The 25,085-nt window shown below is 36.9% G+C and overlaps 1 protein-coding gene across 1 annotated transcript in view; it reads right to left on the bottom strand.

Moving 5' to 3' along the window:
- The window catches only part of XRCC5 (X-ray repair complementing defective repair in Chinese hamster cells 5 (double-strand-break rejoining)), a gene marked incomplete at both ends in the record, with an annotated part of 42,292 nt that extends 17,326 nt beyond the window's left edge, over positions 1 to 24,966 (bottom strand). Inside the window, 10 exons of the mRNA XM_010082358.1 lie at positions 3,807 to 4,003; positions 8,823 to 8,956; positions 10,224 to 10,314; positions 11,719 to 11,856; positions 12,533 to 12,595; positions 16,009 to 16,121; positions 17,784 to 17,922; positions 18,662 to 18,776; positions 21,751 to 21,939; positions 24,844 to 24,966. Coding sequence (XP_010080660.1) covers positions 3,807 to 4,003; positions 8,823 to 8,956; positions 10,224 to 10,314; positions 11,719 to 11,856; positions 12,533 to 12,595; positions 16,009 to 16,121; positions 17,784 to 17,922; positions 18,662 to 18,776; positions 21,751 to 21,939; positions 24,844 to 24,966 — 1,302 coding nt within the window. The remainder of the gene's footprint in view (positions 1 to 3,806; positions 4,004 to 8,822; positions 8,957 to 10,223; positions 10,315 to 11,718; positions 11,857 to 12,532; positions 12,596 to 16,008; positions 16,122 to 17,783; positions 17,923 to 18,661; positions 18,777 to 21,750; positions 21,940 to 24,843) is intronic.
- Between the last annotated feature and the right edge of the window lie 119 nt (positions 24,967 to 25,085).

The following is a 25,085-nucleotide window of genomic DNA, read 5'->3' as shown; positions in this document are numbered from 1 at the left end:
ATACAATTTACTGATTTACAGTATATTACATGACATTTGGCATTCTCACCAGATCTTCTTAACATGAAATGGCAATGAAACTTAACATTTAAGTAACAAATTAATTTACTCTTGAAAAATTACCTCCTAGCTACTACAAACCTGTTTACACAGTGGCTTTTGAGTCTAATGACCCATACTCTCCATCAGCACTCGAGAGTTTTATAAAATTCCACTTAGAGCAGTCAAAACCTGCTAGACAAGCCCCAATTAAGTATGTAAGAACTCTCTCAGGACATTTTAAACTACACCTCAAAATGCTTTCAAAAGACTATTTGTTATTTTTAAAAAGCTGATGTGATTTTAGGCTACTTTCTAGCTTTGCCCTCACAAATAACATATACCAAGGTGTACATTCAAACCAGGAACTTAACTGTAACATCTAGCGTGCCAAACTTTAGAGCACATCTTGGCAACAAAAAGAAATCCAGCTAATCACAAAAGGGGAAGAAAATCAGACACTGTATTCGGTGTCAATGTGACAGGCTACTGACACAGAAGAATCAATTTCGGTTTAAGAATGAATGAAAGCTACTGGCAATCTCATTTATTTGTGTTCAGGGAATCCCAAAACAAAGTAAGAAGTTTTTCTTAAAAATTCTACTACTGCAGTGGAAAGAAGAAGCTCCTTGAAGATGCAGGGACAAAGCCAGAGATCCTGGAATAGGTGCCACTTTGCATTCCCCAAGGTTAGAATGGATTTTTAAAATTGCACTGCAGATTACAGAAGCAATCAATTATTAGAAAGAACTTGTACAGTCTTCCTTTCTATCTTCTATAGCATCAGCTTCCCCTACTTTACAATCAGTGTCTATCCCACTTTGTTTCAGTAGGCTTCTCTGTCCTTTACTTAATTTTGTCACTGCTGAAATGAAATCCCTTCTCCTCAGCAACTCCTGTCATCCAAAATAACCTTACTTATCGCTCTGGGAGAAATGATGACTTTGGTTATGCCTCAGGACAAGGATAGGATACCTTGCTTCATTCTCAACTCCGCTGACTTTCTGGCTGACCTTGAATAAGTTGCTTGATTGTTCTGGACAGATGATACGCCTGTCTATAAAATGGAGAAACTGATACTTATCTAACACCAGTGATTTTAGAACTTCTATTTGAACTAAAATTCTTGTATGCTGATGTGCTTTGATGAAAGGTGCAAAGAACAGTGAAAATTCTCTTTCAGAACGTTTTTCTCCAAAGGTGTTTTCTACTTAATTGCAATGTCTTGAAATCTTTTTCCTCTTGCATTATTTTTATTCATTCAAAATGCTTTGGGATTGGATGAAGGAAGAGAACATAAATTATGATGCTGCATTTAACTGCCTAGGACCAAATCTATAGTTGTCATTAATCCGTGGAGTACAGCAGAAACTAATGAATCCATACCCATTTATACCAGCCAAGGATCTGACATTTAGAATCTGTTACCGGTAATGCACTGATTAGCAGGACTTTTAAACTGTAAAATGTGCAACTACTATTTGAGAAAAATTAATAAAATATAAGATTAATTTAATACACCCACTTCTACGTTTATGTAGAAGCCTCTCACATACCGCCAAGCTGGATGAGGTCACAGCCTCTCCAAAACCCACCTACCCAAGAAGGAAAAAGTAAAATGCTTCCTATTTTATTAGATTTTTTTTGAACTACACAGAGCTTAGCAAAGTGAAACAAATGAATGCTGAATATTAAAATATGTATTAAGATATCATGCCTACATTTATGCTGCCTTAATCCCATTAGACCTTAAAAATTAAGCATAGATGAATCAGGTCAATATGATGATAGGAGACAAATCAGTTTTAGAAAAGAAAAATAATGGTCAAGAGAGCTTCTAGCCAACTTTTTCAAAACACTTTAACGCAAATTATCTAGATGTGATGGGTTTAATAAGTGGAATGTTATCTGGTGTTTAACATTTTCCTTAGTCACTGTTACAGAGTAACGTACTTTTCTTTATCAAGTGATTTAGCTATACCACTCAGCTTTTCCCCAAACACAGAACAAAAACTTAAAGTTAACACTGCTGTCATAGTAATGACAGCACTACTGTTCCCATTCATTACTTCAGCAATCCCAAGATTTTTTCATATTTTTTTAATCCTATTACCATTCATCTTTCTTTCCATAGTTGAGTCTGCATCCTTTTGCCTCCCTTACAGATTTTTTAACAATCATTTGAATGCCTTACACCAATTTCTATCTCAATTATTTTTATTGCTGCTTTCATCACCCCTCAAAAAAAACCAACAGGTTTTAAACCAAGTACCTTTCCTTCTTGTTGCCAAATTGATGCCTTTGGGGCAATATGTTTTTAAGCAAATACCACTAATGGGTCACTGTTTTCTATTTAAATTCTCTCCCTAGCTTGTTTGCACCCAAGTTTTGTGGGGTTTGGTGTTGGGTTTTTGGGGGGTTTTTTTGGTTTTTTTTAAACTGCTTCAACCACTTTTAAAAATACACATGTAAGTATAGGTATGTAGATACATACAGAAACTAGGACACAGAGCAATGACAGGAGAATTTAATCAGTATGAATTCACAGACAAACCTGGGCAAGACAGGCACACACAGCACTGAACAAAATTAAAAGCAAGGTGTTTCCCAGTCTGTATACAGAACTGTGGTCATTATTCCAGACTAGTAACATGAGAAGTCCTGTATTAAGTCTTCCCAAAGAGAACATGCTGAGGAGGCTCTAGCCAACCCAAGGTAAAGGATATACAACAGCTCAGCTAAGCAAAACCTCAAAACGGCTCAAAAACATTGTTCCAAGTGCTGAAAGGACTGAGATAAAAATGACAAAAAAGGGAGAAGGAGCTGAGAATTTGCCAACATCCCAAGCGACCCACTAGTTATATTAGAGACATTCAGTAAATTAAGCTCTAAAAAGCAGATTTTGTTTGAGCAAATTGACTTGGCTGGGGTGACAGTACCAATACAGTAGAAATTAAGTATTTATTCTTCATATTTGCAGCACAAAGTAAACACAGTATATGTAACAACAACAACAAAAATTATCTTAAAAACTGATCAGACAATAGATGTTCCACGAAGCGTCCATAACAGTTTGATTTTTTTCAAGACATCCACATTTACTGCACCGTAGATAATAATGAAGCTGTTTTTCCTTCGATTTGGTATTCAAAATGAAAGCTACAGAACAACTTAAATTGAACATGCTGAGAAGCAAGACTCATCTTTGCACCTAATTTAAAGCTCCACAGCATTTATTTTAAACTAAATTAGACCCTCTGTTATACTTATTTGAACCATTTTATAACTACCAGTAGGACAAACTGTTTGACGAGGAGACAGTAAGCAATGCAACAGGTTGCCCAGAGAGGATGCGCAGTCTCCATCCCTGAATATTTTTAAGACCAGACTGGACGAAGCCCTGAGTTACCTGTCTAGATCTCATCATAGGTGACCCTGCTCTGAGCAGCAGGTTGAACAAGAAACCTCCTGACATCCCTTTCAAACTGATGGATTTTGTGATTCTGTGACAACAAATACAGACATGAGGAAGCTACAGACTGGTTGCTGGTGTGTCTTGCCCTATAACAGAAAGACCACCACTATTCACAGAATACCCAGATATACAGTGGTTCCACAATATTCTCCACCCATCAGTAATTTTTCAGTGTGTAACTCACTGATCTTGTGTTCAAAAGTCTCTGAGCCTGCTTCATACAGCAAAAACAATTTGAAGTGTAAAAAAAAAAACAGTTTAAAAAAAAATCCATAATACATCTCAAACTTACTTGTCTTTGAAGATGTCTTGAGCAGTCTTCTCTTCTCTTTTCTTGCCAACTTCCTTTAGGGGGAAAAGTGCTTTTACTTTTTCAAGAGGAGCTTGACACCTTTCCTTTACCACACGGGGCATCTCCAGCATCTCTAAAAGGTGCTGTTCAATTGGTGGCAGTGGTTCATTGGGGTGAAAAGCCTTATACTGCAAACACTGCAAGAAACAATTTGAGCAAAGAAAATATTTTAGTTTATGTGCTTTTAATATAATGACTGTATGCCTGACATTATATGGTACCTGCAAAATATCTTCCCCGTTAAAGAAACTACCTTCATATTGCTGACAAATATTCTAGCTCACAAGTGGATTGAAAGTCATATGATCAGCTGTTTAAGAATATTAATAATGATATTAAACAAGAATACTGATATAGATGAGTGTTCCCACACTCACTGGAATGAGTTTTATGAAAATTATTAGGAAAAACCCAGGAACGAAGCAGTGATCTGCATCTATTCAGCTTTTTAACTTCACTTTACCTTTAAAATGCAGTTCTATTACAAAAGTCACATGGGAGAGATTTCTATACATTCCTAAATTAGGCAACGAGATATATGTATTCCAGTTATTGTCATAGTTTATTGTCCCTTCAAGAAAATAAAGCCCGCCTGGATGCGTTCTTGTGTGATCTGATCTAGGTGTCCTGCTCCGGCAGGGGGATTGGACTAGATGATCTTTCGAGGTCCCTTCCAATCTCTAACATTCTGTGATTCTGTGATTCTGTGTGTGATTCTGTGATTCTGTGATTCTTGGTCAATAAAACTCAGTATGCATACAAGAGAAATTTTCACCAGTTTAAGAGCAAATGGAAGGAGAGAAGTAAAATGTGCACAGGTGAGGCACAGAATCTAGGAATGTTTGCAAATTAGCTTTGAAAAGAGAGAATGAAGGGGACTGACAGATGTACATCAAAGTTGGAACAGATGGTGGGAGCTACAGAAGGAGAAGGCTTTTTCACCAAAGTGTAAAGACAGTGCACACAGTCAGGGAGCCAAGCAGAGGAAGAGAGATCAGGTTAATGAGGCAGGCTACAGAAATTCCACTGAGAATTTTAAGAACAAAAGTAGGTACCTCTTAAATGTTGTTAAGTGTGGCATAGCAGTAGAGCTGAACGTGTATTTGTATACACAGAGACCAGTGCATGCACACACATTCATAAAAACATGTGACATGCATGGGATAATAATTTTTCCAAGCCCACTGTACTGGGTGAATTAGACACAAGAGGGAACGTAACTTAGTAGACTAAGAATACAGCAGAGATTTCCTTCCTTGTTGGCTGTCAGACATGACATTAATTTAAAAAACAAAACCAAAGAAAAAAAAAGAAAAAAAAAAGAAAACAAACAAAAAAAACCCTATTCATGCTGAAAAGCTGCCAAAGTAAAATAATAGAATAGTAGAATATCCAGACCATATGCTACACATCAATACTGATGTGCTTCCATGCTGCCATTAAGATTACAATCCGTATTAGAGCATACTTTCAAAAGGAGGCAGTCATACAAGGCTACTGATTTGGAAACACTTGTAATGATTTAAGGCATAATTATTTTGAAAGAGAGTAAAAATGTTGCTGGAAGCTACAGTAATGGCTCTTGTGATACAAAAAACAATATCAAAACAACATTAGGGGACTGAATTAAACTCACAAAGCAAAAAACCTAAGTCTCCTCTTGTGAATGTTTTTTTCAGGCTTTTGCATCTAAAATCCCTATGCGTGCAGCTGCAAATGCTGAGCAGACTGAGTAGCCACAGCCTCCACTTGTTCCCGGTTTGAGAGTAGATGACAACCTCTGAAACCCAAGATAACAGGCATCATCAAAACTCAGGTGCTAAATGGAGATGAAGAACAGATTTAACCTGATGTTTCTAATCCCAAACAGTCCTTTTTAACATTGCTTCCTCTCCTTTCTGTGCCACTCCTACTTTCACTGGCTAGAAGGCAGTCCATGCTGCCACTGGCTTCCAGACCCACTGTTCTACTCACACACGTTGTCAGCAATGTACTAGCTTCTCTTTGCTCTTCCTAGTTTCCTTACATTTCCAGCCTAGAGATGTAGCCAGCTTTCAGGAACAGGTGTCCCACTAAGATAGTGGTCAATAGATGTAATGAAGTGGGCTTTTCACATAATTAATTCCATGATAAGCAATGGCATAAACGCATGAATGCACAGGAATTCACTGCAAGAAAGCATCCTGCTTCCCTTCCATATAGCATCTAGGAACACACTTTTCTAAGAACATATTTTAGCAAATCTATAAATCCTACTGGAACCTGATAGTATTTAAAGCCTTAGAATATGGATGACAGATTCAGCTATCTACAAGATAAGCATCTAGTCTGTACTAGTCACCTACTCACTCTACACAACCCACAACTATCACGTATTTATGATCTCTGAAACAAGAAACTTTCCCAACATCATTTTTTCACAGATTATGGAATAGACTTGGACAACTGGGCTTACGCTAGTTGGCTAGCTTTTGGGTGGTTAAGTCTGTGAACTGAACCGCAACACAAGTGTCTTGGAGTTCAGTTTACACCTAGTTTGTGACAATTTCAAAATTACCTTCCAGCAGATCCACTATATTCAACCAAAGATCAGATAACTCCTTGCTGAAAGCCCTTACGGACTTTCATGAGCAACCTCCTGTCCCCCTGTAGCTCTGCTTTTTGAAAGAACATCACCATACAGTCCTGACACTTACAAATTAGCTCAGTCCTCTAAGGTCGCTTACACATGGTCTAACAAGGGCCATCACAGCATATTTGAATGCTGACTCTGCAGCTGGATCCCATGAACTATGTGATGCTGCAGGCCACCGTCCCCACAAACCTTCCCCCCAGGTCTGTCTCAGTACAGAAAAATCATTGTTGAGCCATTTGTTTATTTGGCTGAAAAATAAAATGCACTGTATTCCCCAAAAGCCTTGTGTGCTTCAAATCCCTGTATTTAAGAGGAACAACTTAAATGATGATGTTGGAAGCCTGCCACCACTAAAGCTATGTAAGTTCACTTAGGCTTTTGTGAAAGCAAGGAATAAAAGTTAAAACTCTGGATATAGGATATTCCTCATCTTCCACTCCAGCAAGCATTAGCAAGTCCTTTCCACCCACTCTGTCATTTCCTGATGCCTACCACTACTTCCAGAGATATAATTTAGCTTGATGTTTCTGTTTAAATTCTGGCTCTTGTCGCTTATCATTCCAAGTATCTTCATGAGGCAACAGAGCAAGGAAACGAAGGAGGAGTTCACCCTTTCTTCACAGTTATTTTCCCAAACCATATATAGGTCCTGTTCAGCCCAATCAATTTACTGGCTACGTTCAAAAGACGATAAATAAGTTCTTAAGGAACCAGAAGTGCCACTTTGTCTAAGAGCAAAATATTAAGAATCTGGAACATGTTTGCACCAAAGGAGAGAAATTTAGAATCAGCAAGCACTGTGGACAGGAACTGTATGCTACCTGGTACATTGAAACAGCCAATAAATACTTTTTCCATCAGTAGCATTTACACTTACAGAGTTACACAGTTACTCTCTTCTATCCTCACTTGACTCAACTGCTGGGACAACACCATCGTACTGTTTCGGAAGCCAAATGGCACACAATGAAACATCTTTCATTGACAGGCAACATCCACTGAACCAAAAGAATGTAAAATTGTATCTAGCGATATAACAGAAGAAATTCTATCCCCCATGTGTTTCATCTACAAGCAAAACTATATTTGTTTTGTAATACCCAAGCTTTACAATCCTTCCTAAAATATGAGTCATGCAGAGGTAAATCCATTTTAAGCTCTTGTCTAACAATAACCTTCTACTGACCAAATCTTGCATTCAGTTACACACTGTCTTGTCAATACGACTGACAGAATTTGAAGGGAACACTGAGTTCTTTAGGTGTCAATCAGGGTAGCATTTGAAGACAGTGGGCTTACATGTGTTCCTGGAACACATACATGACCTTCAGATTCTTTGATTATTTTGACAACACTGAGGCAGCATGGCTTTTGGAAGCTAGGGTAAGTTTTCTTGTTTTAAAAAAAACCCCTTCTTCTTCCTACTTGTAAACCGGAAAAATTTCATTTGGAACTGTTGAGATATGATGAACATGGTTGCTATAACATCATTTTTGGTCAATATTCAGAGTGGAGTCACACACTTGATATATCTCCATGGTTCTGTATACAACACAATTCTGCAGCTGCATAAATTGCATCGTAATTTTCCTTATTTTTGAATTTGCTGTGTCATTTTTTTGAGCACTTGAATTCCAATGTATAATTAAGTCTCTCATCCTCACAGTTACAAAGAAAATCTTCATGATATGAAAGGAATGTAAATCAAAATGTAGACAGCTTGATACAATAACTGGAATAAGTGTGAACTTTTCTGATCACCTGTAAAATGCATCAGCTCATCCATGCAAATGGAATATTTTAAATGTCAACAATGTTAACCATTTACTACTGATCAAGTTCACCTCAGACTGGTCTGTTTTGGAACCACTGCTAGATGCACAGAAAAGTGGCTGCTCAAGATTTGATGGTACACAGAAAGAGAACCTAAAGAGAACCCTGATTTTCAGTCCATTTCTCTCTTCACCCAGAGGATGAAGACTGAGTCTATGTCTGCACTATGATTGCTGCAATACAGTGTTGAGACACCCAAGCAAATTTTAACTCATCTAGTCTAGGCACCTGTGAATATCACTGATACTGCTGCAGACACCTGAGCGCAGGTATAATTTCCCTTGCTTCCTGGAAACTGGAAATTTTAAGAATAAAATCTATGTCAGGGACAACCTAAAAAATCACTGGTTACCCCACACTTAAATGCAAAAGAATTTATATTCCCATCTTCACAATGCAGATCTTTCCAATGTGAATCAGAGAAAGACAGAAAGGTGAAAAGTCTTAATAACAGAAGTTTTAAAAAAATGCCATATAGTTCATCTCACCTGATACAACCTCTGAAAATGAGGGTTTGGGATTTTGCTGGGCTTAAACAGGTCCTCAAAAGTTTCTCCATCATCATCTTCATAAACCAAATTCATGGAATCAATCAAAGAGTCAACAGCAGATAACTGATCCACTAAGGCAGCAATTACATGCAAAGATAAATTAAATACACTTGCAGATGGATGCATTTCTTGAAACAATTTATAAATGAAGATTCACTTCACAATGTGAGATTTTGACAAGTCATTACATGCCACAGAATATACTGCAGATATAGACACGCCAAGAAAGAATATGGATAATCGACACAGTAATAAAACCCCTGCTTTATTTAAGGACTACAATGTAAAGTCATAAAGCCTTTTTTTCTTCCCCCAAGACCTCAATTACTGCTGCCTTTCTGCTTCCATTTTCCTTCTTTTTCAAGATGTTTATATTTGCAACAGAAGGTTTATAGACCACTTAGAAAATAAGGACAACATTTGGTTTGAAAAACTAAATTATGATAATATAAATTTTAAAAGTTACGATTGCAATTTAACACAGTTCACAAAAGTCAACTATTTCATTGATAAAACAGGTTTTAGATTTGTTCTCAAACAGCTGGTTGCTGGCAAGAAAATAGAAACCATTTCAGAAACAACCCAGCATGCTTTATATGCCCTGACATGCAGATGCCTGTCCTGGTATTCAATGAACCTCATAACAAATTAAAGAAGTGGGAGTGGATTTTAAACTACATCCATTTATGCTCATTGCTGTGCAAAATTCTCAGAACAGTGAGTCAGGCTTTGTATGGCTGTGTGTTCTATGGCTCTCCAAAGACGCCCTCCATCTGAATCTGGACACCAGTAAGTGCACACTTTCAAAATTAACACACCACAGAAAATACAGTCTTTGCCTTTGTACTTTGTATTAACAGGCCAAACTGCAACAGAGTGCAAGACCAGCTTTGAATGAACGGAGCTGATGCCTCTATTCTAATTCTAGTTATCGTAGCTCCCACAAGGTTTGGACATTTAGTCTCACAAATTAGTTCACAGATCAAAGGATACAGAGGACTAAATCTCTGATCTATATCACAGAGATCCTGTGAGATTAATAATCCCATAACCTGAGCCAGAAGTCACTTAACAGGACAGTTTTAAAAGACTGCCAGCAAACCTCAAGTCTGCTCAGCCTGCAACTAAGCTGTCAATGTTTTGATACAGGCTTTACACTTCAAGATTACATCACCATAATGTATTCCAAAAGGGCTGGGGTTTTTTTTCCTCAGCCAAAATAATGACAAAGCTTATGTTTTCACTGGAAAGCCAAATATTCTAGCTCTTTTAGTACAGTGTCTTAAAGGAAGGCAAGCAGGTTACTTTGTCCAGTTGCCCAGCAAACGACTATCTTACCTGTAGGAATGCACTTTTTATTGTTTTTCAAGGATGAAAATATGTACTGTCTTAAGTCTTCCATGTAGGGTAGTTGCACATAGATGAGACACTAAGCAAGATGAAAGAAGAAAGCAACAACTGAGCATGAAGAAAAAAAATCTAAAGTATCCCAGAGTGCCCTATCAGGGCAATATAAACATAAGAAAAATCCAAAGATCTAGTATCTATGTGTAACAAAATACTTAAATAAAATAGTTACAGAGCAACACAGTTTTAAGCAGAATAAAACACAGCATTATTTTAGAATATAGCAATGGCTACAGTCTTTTTATACTGGTGGAATAAAGAGCTCCCCAGTCATCTGATCCCTTTTTCTTGTGTGGAGTCCAACTAGCCAAGTTTTAAATAACCCATATATTGGTGCTTTGGAAGGTTTTGTCACAGTTTACTGTGTTTCAAAGTCAAAACTTGGATTTGTTTTTTTAACATTATCAGCCTAGTTATTTCTTTATTCAAATACTTCCTCCAGTTCATATCACTGTAAATAATTCATTTCCATCCTTTATGTTTATGCCCTTCAAAAGTCTGAAGATTGTTATGTCCGCCCCCACCTTCGTCACTGCTTAGGCATGCTATACATATTTAGCTCCTTCAATAGTCTCCCATAAGCAAGATCAGTGGAAACATATGCTGCAAAAATTCTGACATACTGTGTTGCTTCTGGGTCTCCGAGAATTTAAAACAATTATTTCAAATATGGTTTTGCTGTGTACAGAACTTCTATTTTTTTTGTTTTTCCTAAGAAACAGACTTCATTTTTTTCCTCCCATTTTTTAAAATAACCTCTTCAAGTAAATAAACATACTACTGTCTTCCTAACTCTCAATATGAATTTAAACAACAGCTTTAAATGCTGTGAGCTCCTACCCTCGGTTCCAGTTGACTTGGAAACCTAATGACAACAGCATAGCTGGACATGGTTGAAATGCCACACCAACTATCAAATTCAAATTTTGCATTGCTAAGCAACCTGGAGATAAATCCACAGTTTAAAAAAACGAAAGAATCTAGTGCAACTTTGGATTATATGCAGAGAGGTAGGTAGCAACACAGCAAGAAAGCAATGGGAAGTTATTACATAACTATGTGATTACACTGTTTCTAGATTAAAAAAAAAAATGAGATTTCCAGGATAACAAAATTAAATTATTACTATGTTCCTGAAATGAGAATCAGTATTATTTAGATCTGTAATACAGAGGATACTAATAGGAACACATGGTATTATTTTTCCATGTATTTTTTCTAGGGAATTTTTTTAAAACTATTTATTACCTCCTTGTCCTAAGACTTGGTACTATTTCCTAGAATCACTCTGAAAAGTCACATTGGTTTCTTCTGGTATTATACAACACTACAAATTCATATGGTTCTAAAATGAACATTTATTAATTGCTATTTGTAAAGCATCAATACGGAGCCTCTCTGCAGAAAGGTAAGAGTGGAAAATTACCTCATATGCATCCTTAATATACGGAAAAGCTACTCCAATTTGCGGGTTGCATCTTCTATCATAAACATAACGCACTATAGCTACTACTTTCAACTCATCCAGTGCATGAACAAGGGCAGAAAAAGCAACTGCTGCATTCTGGGGGGGGGAAAAAAAAAAGACTAGAGAGTTACGTAGGTTCTCATTAGTCTGCTGAAATACATCACAGTGAATTCAACATTTAGTCAAGACTAGTTCCCATTTCAGCTGTAACTTCAACACAAGCATTTTTCATGTTCAAAAAACAAAGAAGTAGAAAGGTCAAATCTCATCATGAGAGCAGATCCATTCAAGCTGAGCAAACTTTAGATCGAGCACATTCCACCTTTTCTACTAGGTGTGAAGAGCTCTCAAAAGTATTAAAAGAGAGAGAGAGAAAGGGAAGAAGTCAGACCCTTAAAGGAATACATCAGAGCACTACAGTGTGGTTTTCACCTCTAATATTTAAAATAATTTGGACATCTGTTCTAAATAACACAGTGGCAGGTCACACTGTTACTCTGCATGAAAATGGACTTAAGCACCAATTCAGGTTCCCCATGTCCTTGCACAAACATACTATTTACTAGTTTCTCATTATTCATGAGATATGGTATTCATTTGGGTTCTAATCCAACTCCTTTTTATCCTAATGGGCAATGGAAAAGGCTTCTGTAAACTGCACTAAGAATATTTGTTTCATTAACATGGAAAGACAGGACAATCTCAAGCACCACCACTATTATTTTCTGTTCCACAGCAAAACATCTTCAGCATAAACTTCAGTTCACCTTACCTCGTCATCTTTTGCTGCAAAGACCTTCAGAACCTGGTTACCCATGTAGTATTGCCTCTGGATCTACAGATTGAAACGGTCAAGAGTTAGCCTGATCTAAAATAAATGTCATTAATACAACTGGACCAATTAAATTATGAAACAACTAACATGTTACTCAAGTGAGAAGCCACAAAACTTAATTACTGTGCACAGAAGTTAAAGCTCTGTGTAGGTTTCATATCTCCATTTATCACTCAATATGGATATTCAGTCCTATTCAGTGGGATATTCTCATACCTTCCTACTGATGGGCAGGAATGAAAGACTACAACTTTCAGCTGTTACCAGTCTGCATAACACTGCAGTAATTCAAAAGTCAGTGTGGAAAACCACAGTAGTTAACAAAAAACCTAAACCTGACACCATGTCTGTGCTATTAAATATTCCTAGAAAAGATGTCAAAAAGGAGCTGAAAAAAGTCACATCCTGAATTAATAATGCAACTTCAACAGCAACCTGGAGTATATGCACCTGTGCTGGCAAACAAGCACTTCTGCTAGCAGAGTTTATGCTGTTCATTAGCATCACTGACCCCAAAAAACTCACCCAAAACCAAAACAGCCTCATCAAGGGGTATTGCTGGAATAGCTGGAGCTACAGAGGCTGAAAGACACACCCAGAAAAACACTGCAATAGTGGAAAACCTTTCACAAAGACTGCACACTACTATGAACACTGGTTAAAATCACCTTTCTTTGTTAAAGAAAAGTCTCTTCGAATTACACTGTCTCCAAACTAACCTGGAGTTTCATTATTTAGCAAATTACCATAATGCTGTTGAAGTCAGTGACAACTTGCACCAGAGCATATCTGTCTAATGTACTAAGGCACGATTCTTCAACTCAGATTATTCCACCTGCAATTATTCTTTGCTGTTCTATCTTTAACAGCTCAGGAAATTTTATGTTCAGTAGAGTATAAATAACTAGACATGTGTATCACTACACCTTTTTTTGTTTGTGAAAAAAAGGTCCCTTTGTAATAGTCTCAAGTATTATTCCTTGATTTAAATGGCATTGCTTATAAATTAAAAATCAAAGTTTAAGCGGCCTCTGATCTTCCTTCCTGAGGGATGTGAATAGCTCAGAAAAATAATATAAGGTGGTTCTATTCATTCTTTAATTATGTATTTGGAGCTGTTACAGTTTCTCTAGTTAATGATAAATCATACTTTTTCTAAAGTTTTTAAAAGAAACAATTTAATATAAAAACCACATTTGAATAGTGTCAGTAGTAAGATTCCAAACAATAAAATTCAGGAGCCAAAACATAAAGAAATTATGGGTATTGAAAGTTCCAGTTGCAGCTGAAAACTTCCTGATATCATCATCTATACCGTGTAATTTTAATCCTGCAATCACACCTGAATAATTTTATTCCACTGAGGTCTATGCAACTACTATTGGGCATAATTACTTACACTCTTAGTTACAGGACCAGAACATAGTTAATTTAGGATGTAATTCCTATTTGTTACGAAATCCACAGAGAAGAGAAGCACATCATAAAAATTATCTAAAGCAATAAATATTTTGTGCATTGAAAAAATATAAAACCAAACTGTTAATTCTTAGAGGTATACTTATGTGAATCAAAAATATCCCCACAATTAATTATATTCCTACAACTAATTATTAACTATGTACTTGAAAGTATAACCACACTACCTGACCAATGGTGGGGAAAAAAAAATCCATGTGAAATAATAACTCACTTAAAGGAGCATGATTCTTCTCATCTGTTTTCCTCTTAGTTTCTGTTTTCAATAAAAGTCAGACTTCAAGTTGAAATAGGAGGCCAACCTCCAGCGTAAGAAAACACTGCACATGGTGAAATACATCTTACAGAATTAAATGAAGACACTAAGAGTCAGCTGTAGGCTAACAATGCATGACAAGATGCAAGAAATTGTCTCATTGAAGCACTGGGTTCAGACACAACATTTCACTTGCTAAATCCAGTTTCTGGTACAGGATTTAGCAGTCCCTAACATCTCTCTGCCCTGGTCAATTTAGGGCATACAAACTCAAGTGTGATATGTTTCCTTGATCAATCACTTCCAGTACACAAGCTCCCGTGTTACTTAACAACCTTTAAGTTCTGAATGTCCTCGAGGAGCAACCACGTTACAGTTACCATTTAGGCTGGCTTCTCATTTCAATAAATCAACATAACTTCCTGACTCCCCAGTTAATATGCTTTGGACCACTGCACTGCAGTAGTCTAAGGCATCATCTAGCAACATGCAGGGGTCTCTGTGCCACCTGTGCTCTAAAGTAAAAATATGTGTAGTTACATCCATTTGGGAGTAAGCTCCCACAGATGCTTCCTATTTCATTAGCATCTTTCCTTCCTGGTAAAGGTAACGATTCTTTGGCCTTTGTCAAGGGTTCTATTTTGTTCAGGCACAACACATTTCAAAAAGGAGCAGGAGGGCTGGGAGCTTTCAGAACAGAAGGTGCAGAGCTGCCCTATGATTTCCTTTCAGTTTTGAGTGATGAACGGGACTCGGTGCAGTGAATTCAATGAAGAGTAAAGTTTCAGCCGCCCTGTGCAACATCCTGGAGAAGAAAGCGTGGGAGCAGCTTAACATTTCTAGCAATTAGTGGCACTCACATCTCTGTATTTTCTTCTCTGTGTCATGCTTCAAGGAGGGTTTTGTTAAGCCTAAGGCTTTCCTAATGCTTAAGTTCTGGATTTTCTGCAGGAAATCACCTTCTGCTGGAGAGCTTTTATTAAGGTACTTGCTCAATGTAAGTTTCTTACAACTTCCAGGGAAAACAAATGGCAAAGTTAATACCGCAAGTACAGATAAGTGCATACAAACACCAACTATCTAATTGAAATATGGAAAGTTTTTGAATTATGTTCTCTTCACTTAAGTTCTATGAAGTCTTTGCTACATTTAGTTTTTGTTATAGTAGAAACAAGAAGCAAGTCACAGTTCACAAAGTAATTCTTATAGAAACGGGAACGAATGCAGTCAGTTTTTCAGGCTTCTTCAACATTTCTTTAACGTTGAGGGAGAGGCTTCTTCTGTTAAAACACACACTTGTGGCTGAACAAAGCCCAAAAAGGCATCCGCATGACCTGAGCAGAAGAGAAACTATCCTCTGTTGCAGATCTGGCATCACTATTTAAGTTTTTGCAATTAAATGGGACTAGAATACCTGTCTCCACTTTACAGAGATCCGAGTTCAGTGGCTCCGGGTTCACTTGAGGGGCCAACGGCCACATTTAGGTGTTTCCAGAGGACTACATACTGTCTACATGTACTAGAATCAGCAAATAAGTCACCCCTCTATACCTGACTGCAGATGCCCCATTCCCAATACTAGAACCCAGTACAACACCACAACTTCAGTGAATTAAAACTGAGAACAGTTACATTGAACAACCAGGGAAGTTGAATAGGAAGAAGTTTAGTACTGTACTTGAGAGGATCTGCTGAATCCCAAAACAGAAAAACATTTTGCTTCTGTTTTGTATTTCATTTGCTCTTCATCTTCCTTGGAAAAAGGAATTATATCACTCCCATAGCGAAACCCTGGAGAACAAGAGAAGAGCATCTGGTAAGCATATGGGCCTACAATTCTAACATCGAAATTAGCACTCTGAATATTTTAACAATACATGCATGCCCCACAGCTACACTCCACACACGCTCATCAAATTACTTTCCTTGTTAACAAAAAAACCACACACCCCACAGACACATTTTGTACTTCAGGAACAGCAGTTGCACTCCTTGCACATCGTTTTATGTAATACAGCTACCCTCACAGAGAGCAGGAAAGAAAATAACTGAACCAAACATCTTGCCCAACAAGTTATGCTCACAGAATAGATTTAAGCAAATCAGAATAGATTTCAGCAAATACACTGCAACACTCCCTGCAAACATAATACAAAAAGCCCAAAACATACCACAAACCATGGACAGGAAATGACATCAGGAGGGATTCATAGAACAAAAATGTGTTAACAGTGAAAGTGAGATACACCCTCACATGAAACGGAAAACCAAAATGCTCTCGTATCCAGAAGTGGTCTTTCTATACATCTCTGTGTTTTACTGCCTGTGTCTTACGTTACAGGGATACCCCCACAAAACAGGAAGCTGTTAGTTTCTCACAGACATTATCTGTTCCAAGAGCTTATTCCACCACCTCAAGCTCCAATATGCTCCCTGTAACATCATCACTTTACTATACTGTCACAGACTGAGGATGATATCCTCAGGTGTCAAGAAAGCAGAAGGAACAGAAGTAAATCCCTGTATGAAAAACCTATATGCCGATACATTTTCCTGGAAATTGAAAAGCAAATACACATGCACAATGAAAGAAATGTCAGTATGGGTGCTTCAAATGCAAAATCTTGTCTGATTATGACATTTCTCAAAAGGTCCACAAAAGTCCACGAGGCAACAGCAGCTCTTTAACTGTAAGAATTATAACAACATTGATACAGAAATTTTGATCTCTTGTTCATATTGAACTGTCCATTACTTCTTTTTACTTTTTTTTTATCCTGCAATCACTCATCAACTTTGGCCGTCAGGACATCAGCAGAGAATGGTCACAAATGCTTCAAAATATATTCACTATAAAAAGTGATTTTTTTTTTAATTTTACTAAAGGTTTTGAAGTTAAAGCATAAACAGACTACTAGCTTTTAACTATCATTTCTGCTTAAAGAAACAACAAAAATCATCCTGTCGTTGGGACATTTTAATCTGCTACTGCTACAAAACACCTATGATTGCTACAATTGAAAGAGGTTAAATAAAAAAAAATACAGTCTTTACCTTAATTTTTCAAATTATTTTACTCATTTGACAGCACTTTCTATACTGTTATCTTCAATACAACTGAAGATTTGAAAACAGAACAGAGGTAGCAGCAGTACTCACTACAGAACTGAGGTATGGTCCCCCACAGAATACAGTTTAGGAAGCTGTAGTGCCTTCCAAGTTCCACCTGGTGGTATTATTACTATTCCTAGTACTGGCAAAAGTAAGAATTTTTAAAATATGTGAAGACAAAGAGTCTCAAGTAACAGTCCCTGTGTTCCATCAGCTTAGAGAGCTTACATTCTAAGATCGCAGCTAGGCTTCAAAGTACAAAACTAAAAGGCACTCAGGTGATTTAAGAGTACAAGCCACTACCTTCGGGTTGTTTTCAGGGTGCACATAGAGAAGTCATACCTTGAATAGTATCATCTTTCTGAACCTCTGTCTCATCATCATCATTCAAGCAGTAAACAGTTTCTCTTCGCACATCATCCTTTCTGAGGGTTTTAGCATCCACAACTGTCCAAATTTTTTTCACCTTCTCTTCTGTGACCTTTATACCAGAATTCAAAGAAAAGGAACCTTTTAACACTTCAGGGGGATCCAGAGTGCTTATCAGAACACGCAAAACATTTTAGACCAAGTGCTGCATTATTTTGCCAATAAGGGACTAATAATGACAGTCCCAAATAGGCTGACACACTATATACTTATTAATATTATTCAATAACAGAAATTTTGCACATTTTCAGTGTTTAGATATACTTCCTTTTCCTAGCACTGTGTGAAGGACCCATATAAACTGTATGGGAAACAGACTCTGACAAACAGTATAAAGCAAATAAGCCAAAAAAATACACCTTTACACCCACCATTTTACATACACACATGCATGATTCCTCTCATGCCTAGGGCTTAAGAAATATATATTAAGTCTCATTGAGCTGCAAACATATCACTGATGCCGAATGGAAAGCTTCACACCATCGCAGCATTCTTAATCAGGTTCGTCAACTTCAATACCATTAAGTGTCACAGCGTAGACAGCAATTACTTCTATTTCTGTACATTGCGAATTTTAGTTCTTCAACATATGAGTACAATATGGTGAAATTAGAGTTGCTGTGGGAACCACAGTTTTAGATATACTGGCTTCTACGCACATAAAATATCTACCATAATTATTTTGGATGTTGTTTTATCTTTATTTTCTCAGCTTTAAGTAAAAAAACATGCAGTTGCACCTAGCTTGCTGCCAAAATACACTAAAGCATACAATTTTATGAACTTACTGACTTGTAGGCCACAATCCTTATAGACAAACTAGAGCCAATAGTGAGCTGGCAGGGCCAAGCCATAGGTCTTCTTTCTATTTTCTTAAACATTGAAAGACGCTCCAGGCTCTCTCTAAATGAAGGAATCAGGAACACAGAAATGAACTCTGGTGAACTGTAATAAAATATTACAGACAATACACCCTCTTCAAGGAGATGCAGTCCAATTGTTTCAGCTTAGACTGCACATAGCATTAGAAAATAAACTGCATGAATAATCTTGTCATTAACCATTGTCAGAAAAGATAATAAAAAAAGAGGTGGTACAATAGATTATTCCCATCTCGAGCCCTTATGATGGTGTGACATTAGGGCTTAAAGACAGTATGCTAGGTCTTGTGATGAAACCATACAATTGTTTATTAAGCATTTGACATTTATCTGTGCTCACCCAATTAGGGCATGTAGTTAGCTGAACAACCCAGATTTGAAAAAGCTCTCTAAGTGGTAAAATGTTTTCTGCAGTGGAGGTGAAGAAATAAAGAATCTAGTTTCAATTAACAGGATTTTGTTTGTGTGGTAATTAACTTTTGACACTTTTTTTTTTAATACAGTACTAATGAACTCATTATTTTCAGGGCATTCTGTTAAGAGTACACACTCTGTTAAGAGTAAAACAAGTTACTTTGAATATTTTTAGCCTAAATAGCATATATACAAGTTCACAAAACAGAAAAAAATTAACTGTAATGATTTTACACTAAAAAGTGTTAACTTAATTGCACAATATTAAGTGATGGAGTCCAAAATTAAAAACTTACAGTAAAAGTATTTTATAATATATTATTGTGAAATCAAATTGGCATGCACCCCAGAACAGCTTTCAGCTAATACAAACTGTATTGGCTATTTTGCTGTAAAATTCCAATGCAGAGAAAGCACTCAAATTTTTTTTATTGCATGATGAAGTAAAGATAAAACAGCGTTGACCTCACCTTTTCACATGATGATAAAACCCCAAATCTACCTCTCTGTTGATTAAAGTAGTTTTCTGGCAGAAATTAAGATCAACTCCTAAAAACATTAGTACAGAATTTAACTTGGTATTCTATCTCTCAAGTCTCTTAGGATGAAAAGGATTTTTTTTTTTAAATTCTAACAGAAGCACAACGAAAGGAAAAAATACACTGGGATTTTTACAATGAGATAAAAATTGTATTTCCTTTTTTAATTTCTTTAATTTCTTTTTCTTGAGGAAAGGAAGGAAGGGAGGAAAAAAATATTTTTTCTGGCAACAGAGACATCAATATAGGATTCTTAAAAGAACCTATTATCATTAAAAGTACTGTAACACATACATTCAAGGATGAATGAGAAAAATCAAATGCCTAAGTGTCAAATGCCTAAAAATTTAGGCATTTGGGCTCAATTTATTAACTCTATCCTTTAATTTTTTGTACTTATAGAAGAAGAATGCTCCCTGTTATCAGACTCAGCTAATAAAACCTAGTAAATGCACATTTCAACTTGTCTTTTAAAAGCATGTCTCTTCTTTGCTCTCCAAACTCTTCCCCCAAAACCCATAGGCAGCACAAGTACCTCCTGTCCAACAGTCAGAATATCAAACCCTAAAACAATGCAACAAAATTTTCTCACTTACTTTCCTGGCATGACTAATTTATTTTCACAAGAGTTGAAATATTTTTACCAGGAAGAATAATGAATATAGGAAAACAGAGAGCATACTTGAGTTGGTACATTTTCATGACAGATTTCTAAGGCTGACTTCTTAAAGCTTGATAAGCAACTTAACTGCATCTAAAACCTCACATATTCTTAAATAACTTAAACAACTAAAGCTTTAATCTATTAGCCAAATGCCTATTTATCCAGAGATTTTGGGATTTCCCCTAAAAGCATGGCCAAATGCAGCTTACACCGTAGCAAGAGACTGCAATTAAAAAAAATACAAAGAAGGGGCCAAGCCACATAGTATCTTCATGGATATGGATTATCCTAAAGGATAAACGGGACCAGAAAGATGCTGCTTTTCTGTGCAGTCTTTTGACACACGACAAACTCTGCTTTTTTTCTAGAGACTCGAACTGCTCTATTGACTAGTATGGAATACATATACAGTAATACACGTTTCTGCACTAATCCACACTAATACTCAAATAACAGTTTAACAGGCTGCTGTGGTACAAAGCAGATCAGTTCTGCAGGTTGGGGGAAGGAAACCTCACAAATAAAACGATGAGTGACAGTACACAAACCTACAGGTACCACCCTCAACGAAAAATTACACTCAATAATCACATTACAGATACAGTCCACTAAGCTGCCTGAAAAACATGTTGTCTAAAAGATCACACTTCATAACTGCAGAATAGAACCAAGACAATAACATCAGACTTTTATAAGGCACATAGGTGCATTTTGCTTGTTTTCTGTCTGAGAGAACACCTACATGGAAAAGTCTTGGATATATCATTACCTACAGTTTTTCAGAAACACACACATGTATTTTATTCTTTCACTGGGGAAACATGAAGTGAAAAGCCATCTTTCAATTCTTGCATTAGAAATGCTGCTAAAAAAGTATATTGTTTGGCACAATGGCACAGTACTCTGTGAATAAAGAGCAGGATTCAACACACAACGTTACTCAAAACTTTTGTGGGAGTCTGACAAACTAGTGAGCTAAAAGAAGTCTGAGACCAAGGAACATAGGCTATAATTAAATGCAAATGTTCTGCCTGCACTTTTACAAATTCCAACTCTTTACAAAACATGCTTTTGAAATCTCATTTATAGAAACATTCCCTCCAAAATCCACCAACACCAAAGAGGGAAGAAAAGTGAATTTTTTCTTTAAATACAGATATAGAAAATTAATTTTCCACTGAAATCTGTAAGCTTTTCTACCTCTTCTAAAGCCACTAAAGAAGCTGTTTGAAAGGGTCTGAGTGTACAATAAGTTATAAAATTCACTGACTTCGGTGAAACTGGAACCCAAGGAACTGATTATTTAATTCATTTCACCTTTTGTGGAAGAAATCAGAAAGTAAATTTACAGTATGATAAAGAGGATTAGCCAAGTTTACCTGAAAGTATAAATTTCTTCCAGTCCTCCTTCTTCATCCAAAGTATGCATCAGTTTCCTCACCACATCACTGCCTTCCTTCTGTTGCTCAGTTAAACCCTTTCTTGGAAAGGAGTTTCTGTGCATATGAGAATGTACACTGGTGCTTGTATCTCCACCTCCACCATCAACATCCACTGGAAATGGCAGACTAAGAACACAAGCAGAAGCAGTTAGTTTTACTTTCTTCTTATTTAAAATAACCAATCAAAAACAAAACAAAAATTGTATCTGAATCAACAATTTCTATCTAGCTGCAGTCAGATGTATAAGAGCCACATGGCTTGTGAAACACACAAAGGAGTATTTCAGGTCTGCTTGGCATTGGTAGTATCTTGAGCAGAGTGCTGCACCAGTTCTGGCCATCGTACATCAATACATATGTCCACTCCCAGGAAGGGATTAGGGAGTAAAGACAATGCTGATTAGAAAACAAGATCTATGAAAAAAAACTGAAAATAAAGCCCATAGAAAAGGGAGTCACAGGGCAAGACAGGCTTAAATATAAAAGGCTGTTGCAGAGAGGAAGGGAACAAACGGTTCATCATATTCAGCCTGCACTCAAATCACATCATGGAGTCAGGTCAGATATTCAAAAACTTGATAAAGGCATTTCAAACCATAATCTCTAAAACCAACTGTCTGAGGAGATAGAAGAGTCTCCATCACTGGAAGTCTTTATAAAAAGATTAGACAAACACTGCTCAGCAATGACATACATACAGCTGACCCAGTCTGAAGTAGAGGATTTCTCTAGACAATTTGTTAAGGCAATTCCAGGGCTGCGATTCTGTATCAGCTCTAAATGCCAGCAAAGAGGTCCTTCTCTGCAGTGGGGCTATTAGGTTTTTCCGGAACAAATGTTACTCTGCGAGATTTTAATAACTTACAACACAAGGTGAACTTCTGACTGAAGATGACACATTTTCCTGCACTTCAAGAATCAGATTTAAAAATTTAGCCAGGGGTTAGAGATAAAATGATTTTGCTGCTCTTCAGAATATAAGAGTTAACTAAGTACAATAACCACAGAAAAGAGAGACATGCAAGATCCTTTACTCTGTGCCTCCGACAATGCCTGCAGATTTTTCAAATCTTTTGTCTGATCTAATGTTGAATGAACCACAAGCTACCTCTTACCACATTTCCACAAAGTAAAAGAATTTTAGCATTGTATTATGTTTTCAAAAAAGCAGCCTACAGATCTCTACCTTACTTTCACCTCATTAGTACTCACTAAACTTATCTGTGGAGCAATATATAATAAGCAGCATTAACAATACGCACAACAATGTCACACAGAGCAGAATTAAAGATCAAACTTCAGCAAAGTGTTTGGTACCTTTTTAGGAAGCAGCATCCACTGACAAATACAGAAACTGCATTTTAAAGCTATTACGAGAGCAAAAAGTTTCAAACCTCTGACACATAAAAGTTAGATTACTTTCATTACACAGAGCTTCGAGGCTCCCGCAATGAGAACTGTGTAATACCTAAAGCTACACAGAACTCAGCATGTGCCCAATACTTGGTAACAGGGAGGCAAACCAACTATCTGCCAAAAGTTACAGTCTAATCAATAAACAAGGCATAAGAGAGGGAAGTATAGGTTATAACAAAAGGACAAGGTTTAAGAAGAAATTATTTTTAAACCAGTATCCTGAGTATTTTACATGTATTTCTCAAAGAATCATTTGCTTGTGTGGCTGGGAGAGGAGGAGAAAATCTGAAGTTGATGCTATAATGGCAACATTTCCCTAGTGCTTCTGTTAGCTGTGGGGCTTTTCCTTTCCTATATTACAAAGAAAATATAAGATGTATCAGAAACATCACTGAATAAAACTGCAATGTTAACTTGTGGTGGTAGCATCTGTGCTAGTCTTGCATAGCAAACTACAGGATTGGAGACAAGGTAGCAGTGGCTAAATACCAGGTCTCTGAAAGATGTACTCTGGCTGGCAGCATGTAGTCATGCTCATGGTATTGTGTCTCCACTGCCACCAGTGCCAACAATAGCTCAAATAACCTAGAAGGGGCATGTCAAGGCACGTTGCAAGAATACCTTTTGCTGTGTAGACAGAATCTGAGAGTAGTCTGATGTTTCTACATTCAGCCTCTCCCAAGCACAGGCAAAAAAGAATTTTTTTGTGGAGGATCTGCCCATGATTTTCAGTTATGCTTTCCTACCTAATCCCTCTGTTACCTTGCAGGTGGGTCCACAAAGGCTTTAATAAATTTATCAAGTTCATAGGATTGCTCCTGACAAAATGCTGGATCTAGGTGAAAGTAAATATTAAAATGATCAGAAGTAAAACTGTAGCTTTAACTTTCTCCTGTGAAATTATTTTTTATAAACAAACATGAACATTCACACAAAGCTTTGCTTTTAAATCAACTCCTACTAGAAGGCCTACAGTTTCCGATGTTAACGTCACCTGCAACAACTACTACAGATCTCAGCACCACAATTGATTCTTCAGATCAATGCCTATACCTATACCAAGGCAGCCAAGGGATTTCTGTCATAAAACTTAACACATTGTTTCCGTTTTCCACTTCCATTTTCCAAGCCCATCACTGTGAATATAACCCTTCTCTTCAGACTCGCTTTTCTACTGACACTACAACCAGGCTATAAACATCTGCAACACTACCTCATTATATCCTCCCAGTAACTCCCTTACCTACAAAGATCTAAGCTGTTGCTGTGACAAAACCACTGCTTCTGAGGCTATTTCTGGCTCACTGTTACCCACTTCTCTGCTTATACATATCTTTTGTCTCCCATTTTTAGACTTTGTCTCTAAGCTATAAGCTTAACTAGAGAAGAAGCCATCATCTTAATATGTACTTGCACATCTCTTAATCAAGGGGGATTGGTTCATAACTGGAATTCATGGCATGTGTAATTGATAAAAGTACTTATACAATCATATTACATACTGATACACCTCTATAGAAACAATACACCAACAGATTACCAGCTCCTTCAAGAGCATTAAGAAAGAATAATTTCCCTTTAAAAATAGCATACCACAGCCGCTCCCAAACTTACAAAAACTGAAGTGAGATTCCTGTTTTCTTCAAGTTAGCAATTATAATTTCCAGCTGATCCTCACTGACGGGACTACAAAGGTCTGTGAACAGTTCAATGTGTCTCTTCTCATACTTCTTCCCTCTTAAAATACAAAAAGAACATTTATGTACATTGAAAATATCTAGAAGGCCTTTTTCTAATTCTTTCCTAACAAAAATCGAACTTTTACCAAAGTAATATACTTGTTAAAAAAAAAAAAA

Source organism: Pterocles gutturalis, unplaced genomic scaffold, assembly GCF_000699245.1.
Source record: "Pterocles gutturalis isolate BGI_N339 unplaced genomic scaffold, ASM69924v1 scaffold26034, whole genome shotgun sequence".
Classification (NCBI taxonomy): Eukaryota; Metazoa; Chordata; class Aves; order Pterocliformes; family Pteroclidae; genus Pterocles; species Pterocles gutturalis.
The sequence above is the reverse complement of the archived record's forward strand: the minus strand, read 5'-3'. Positions and strand labels throughout refer to the sequence as shown.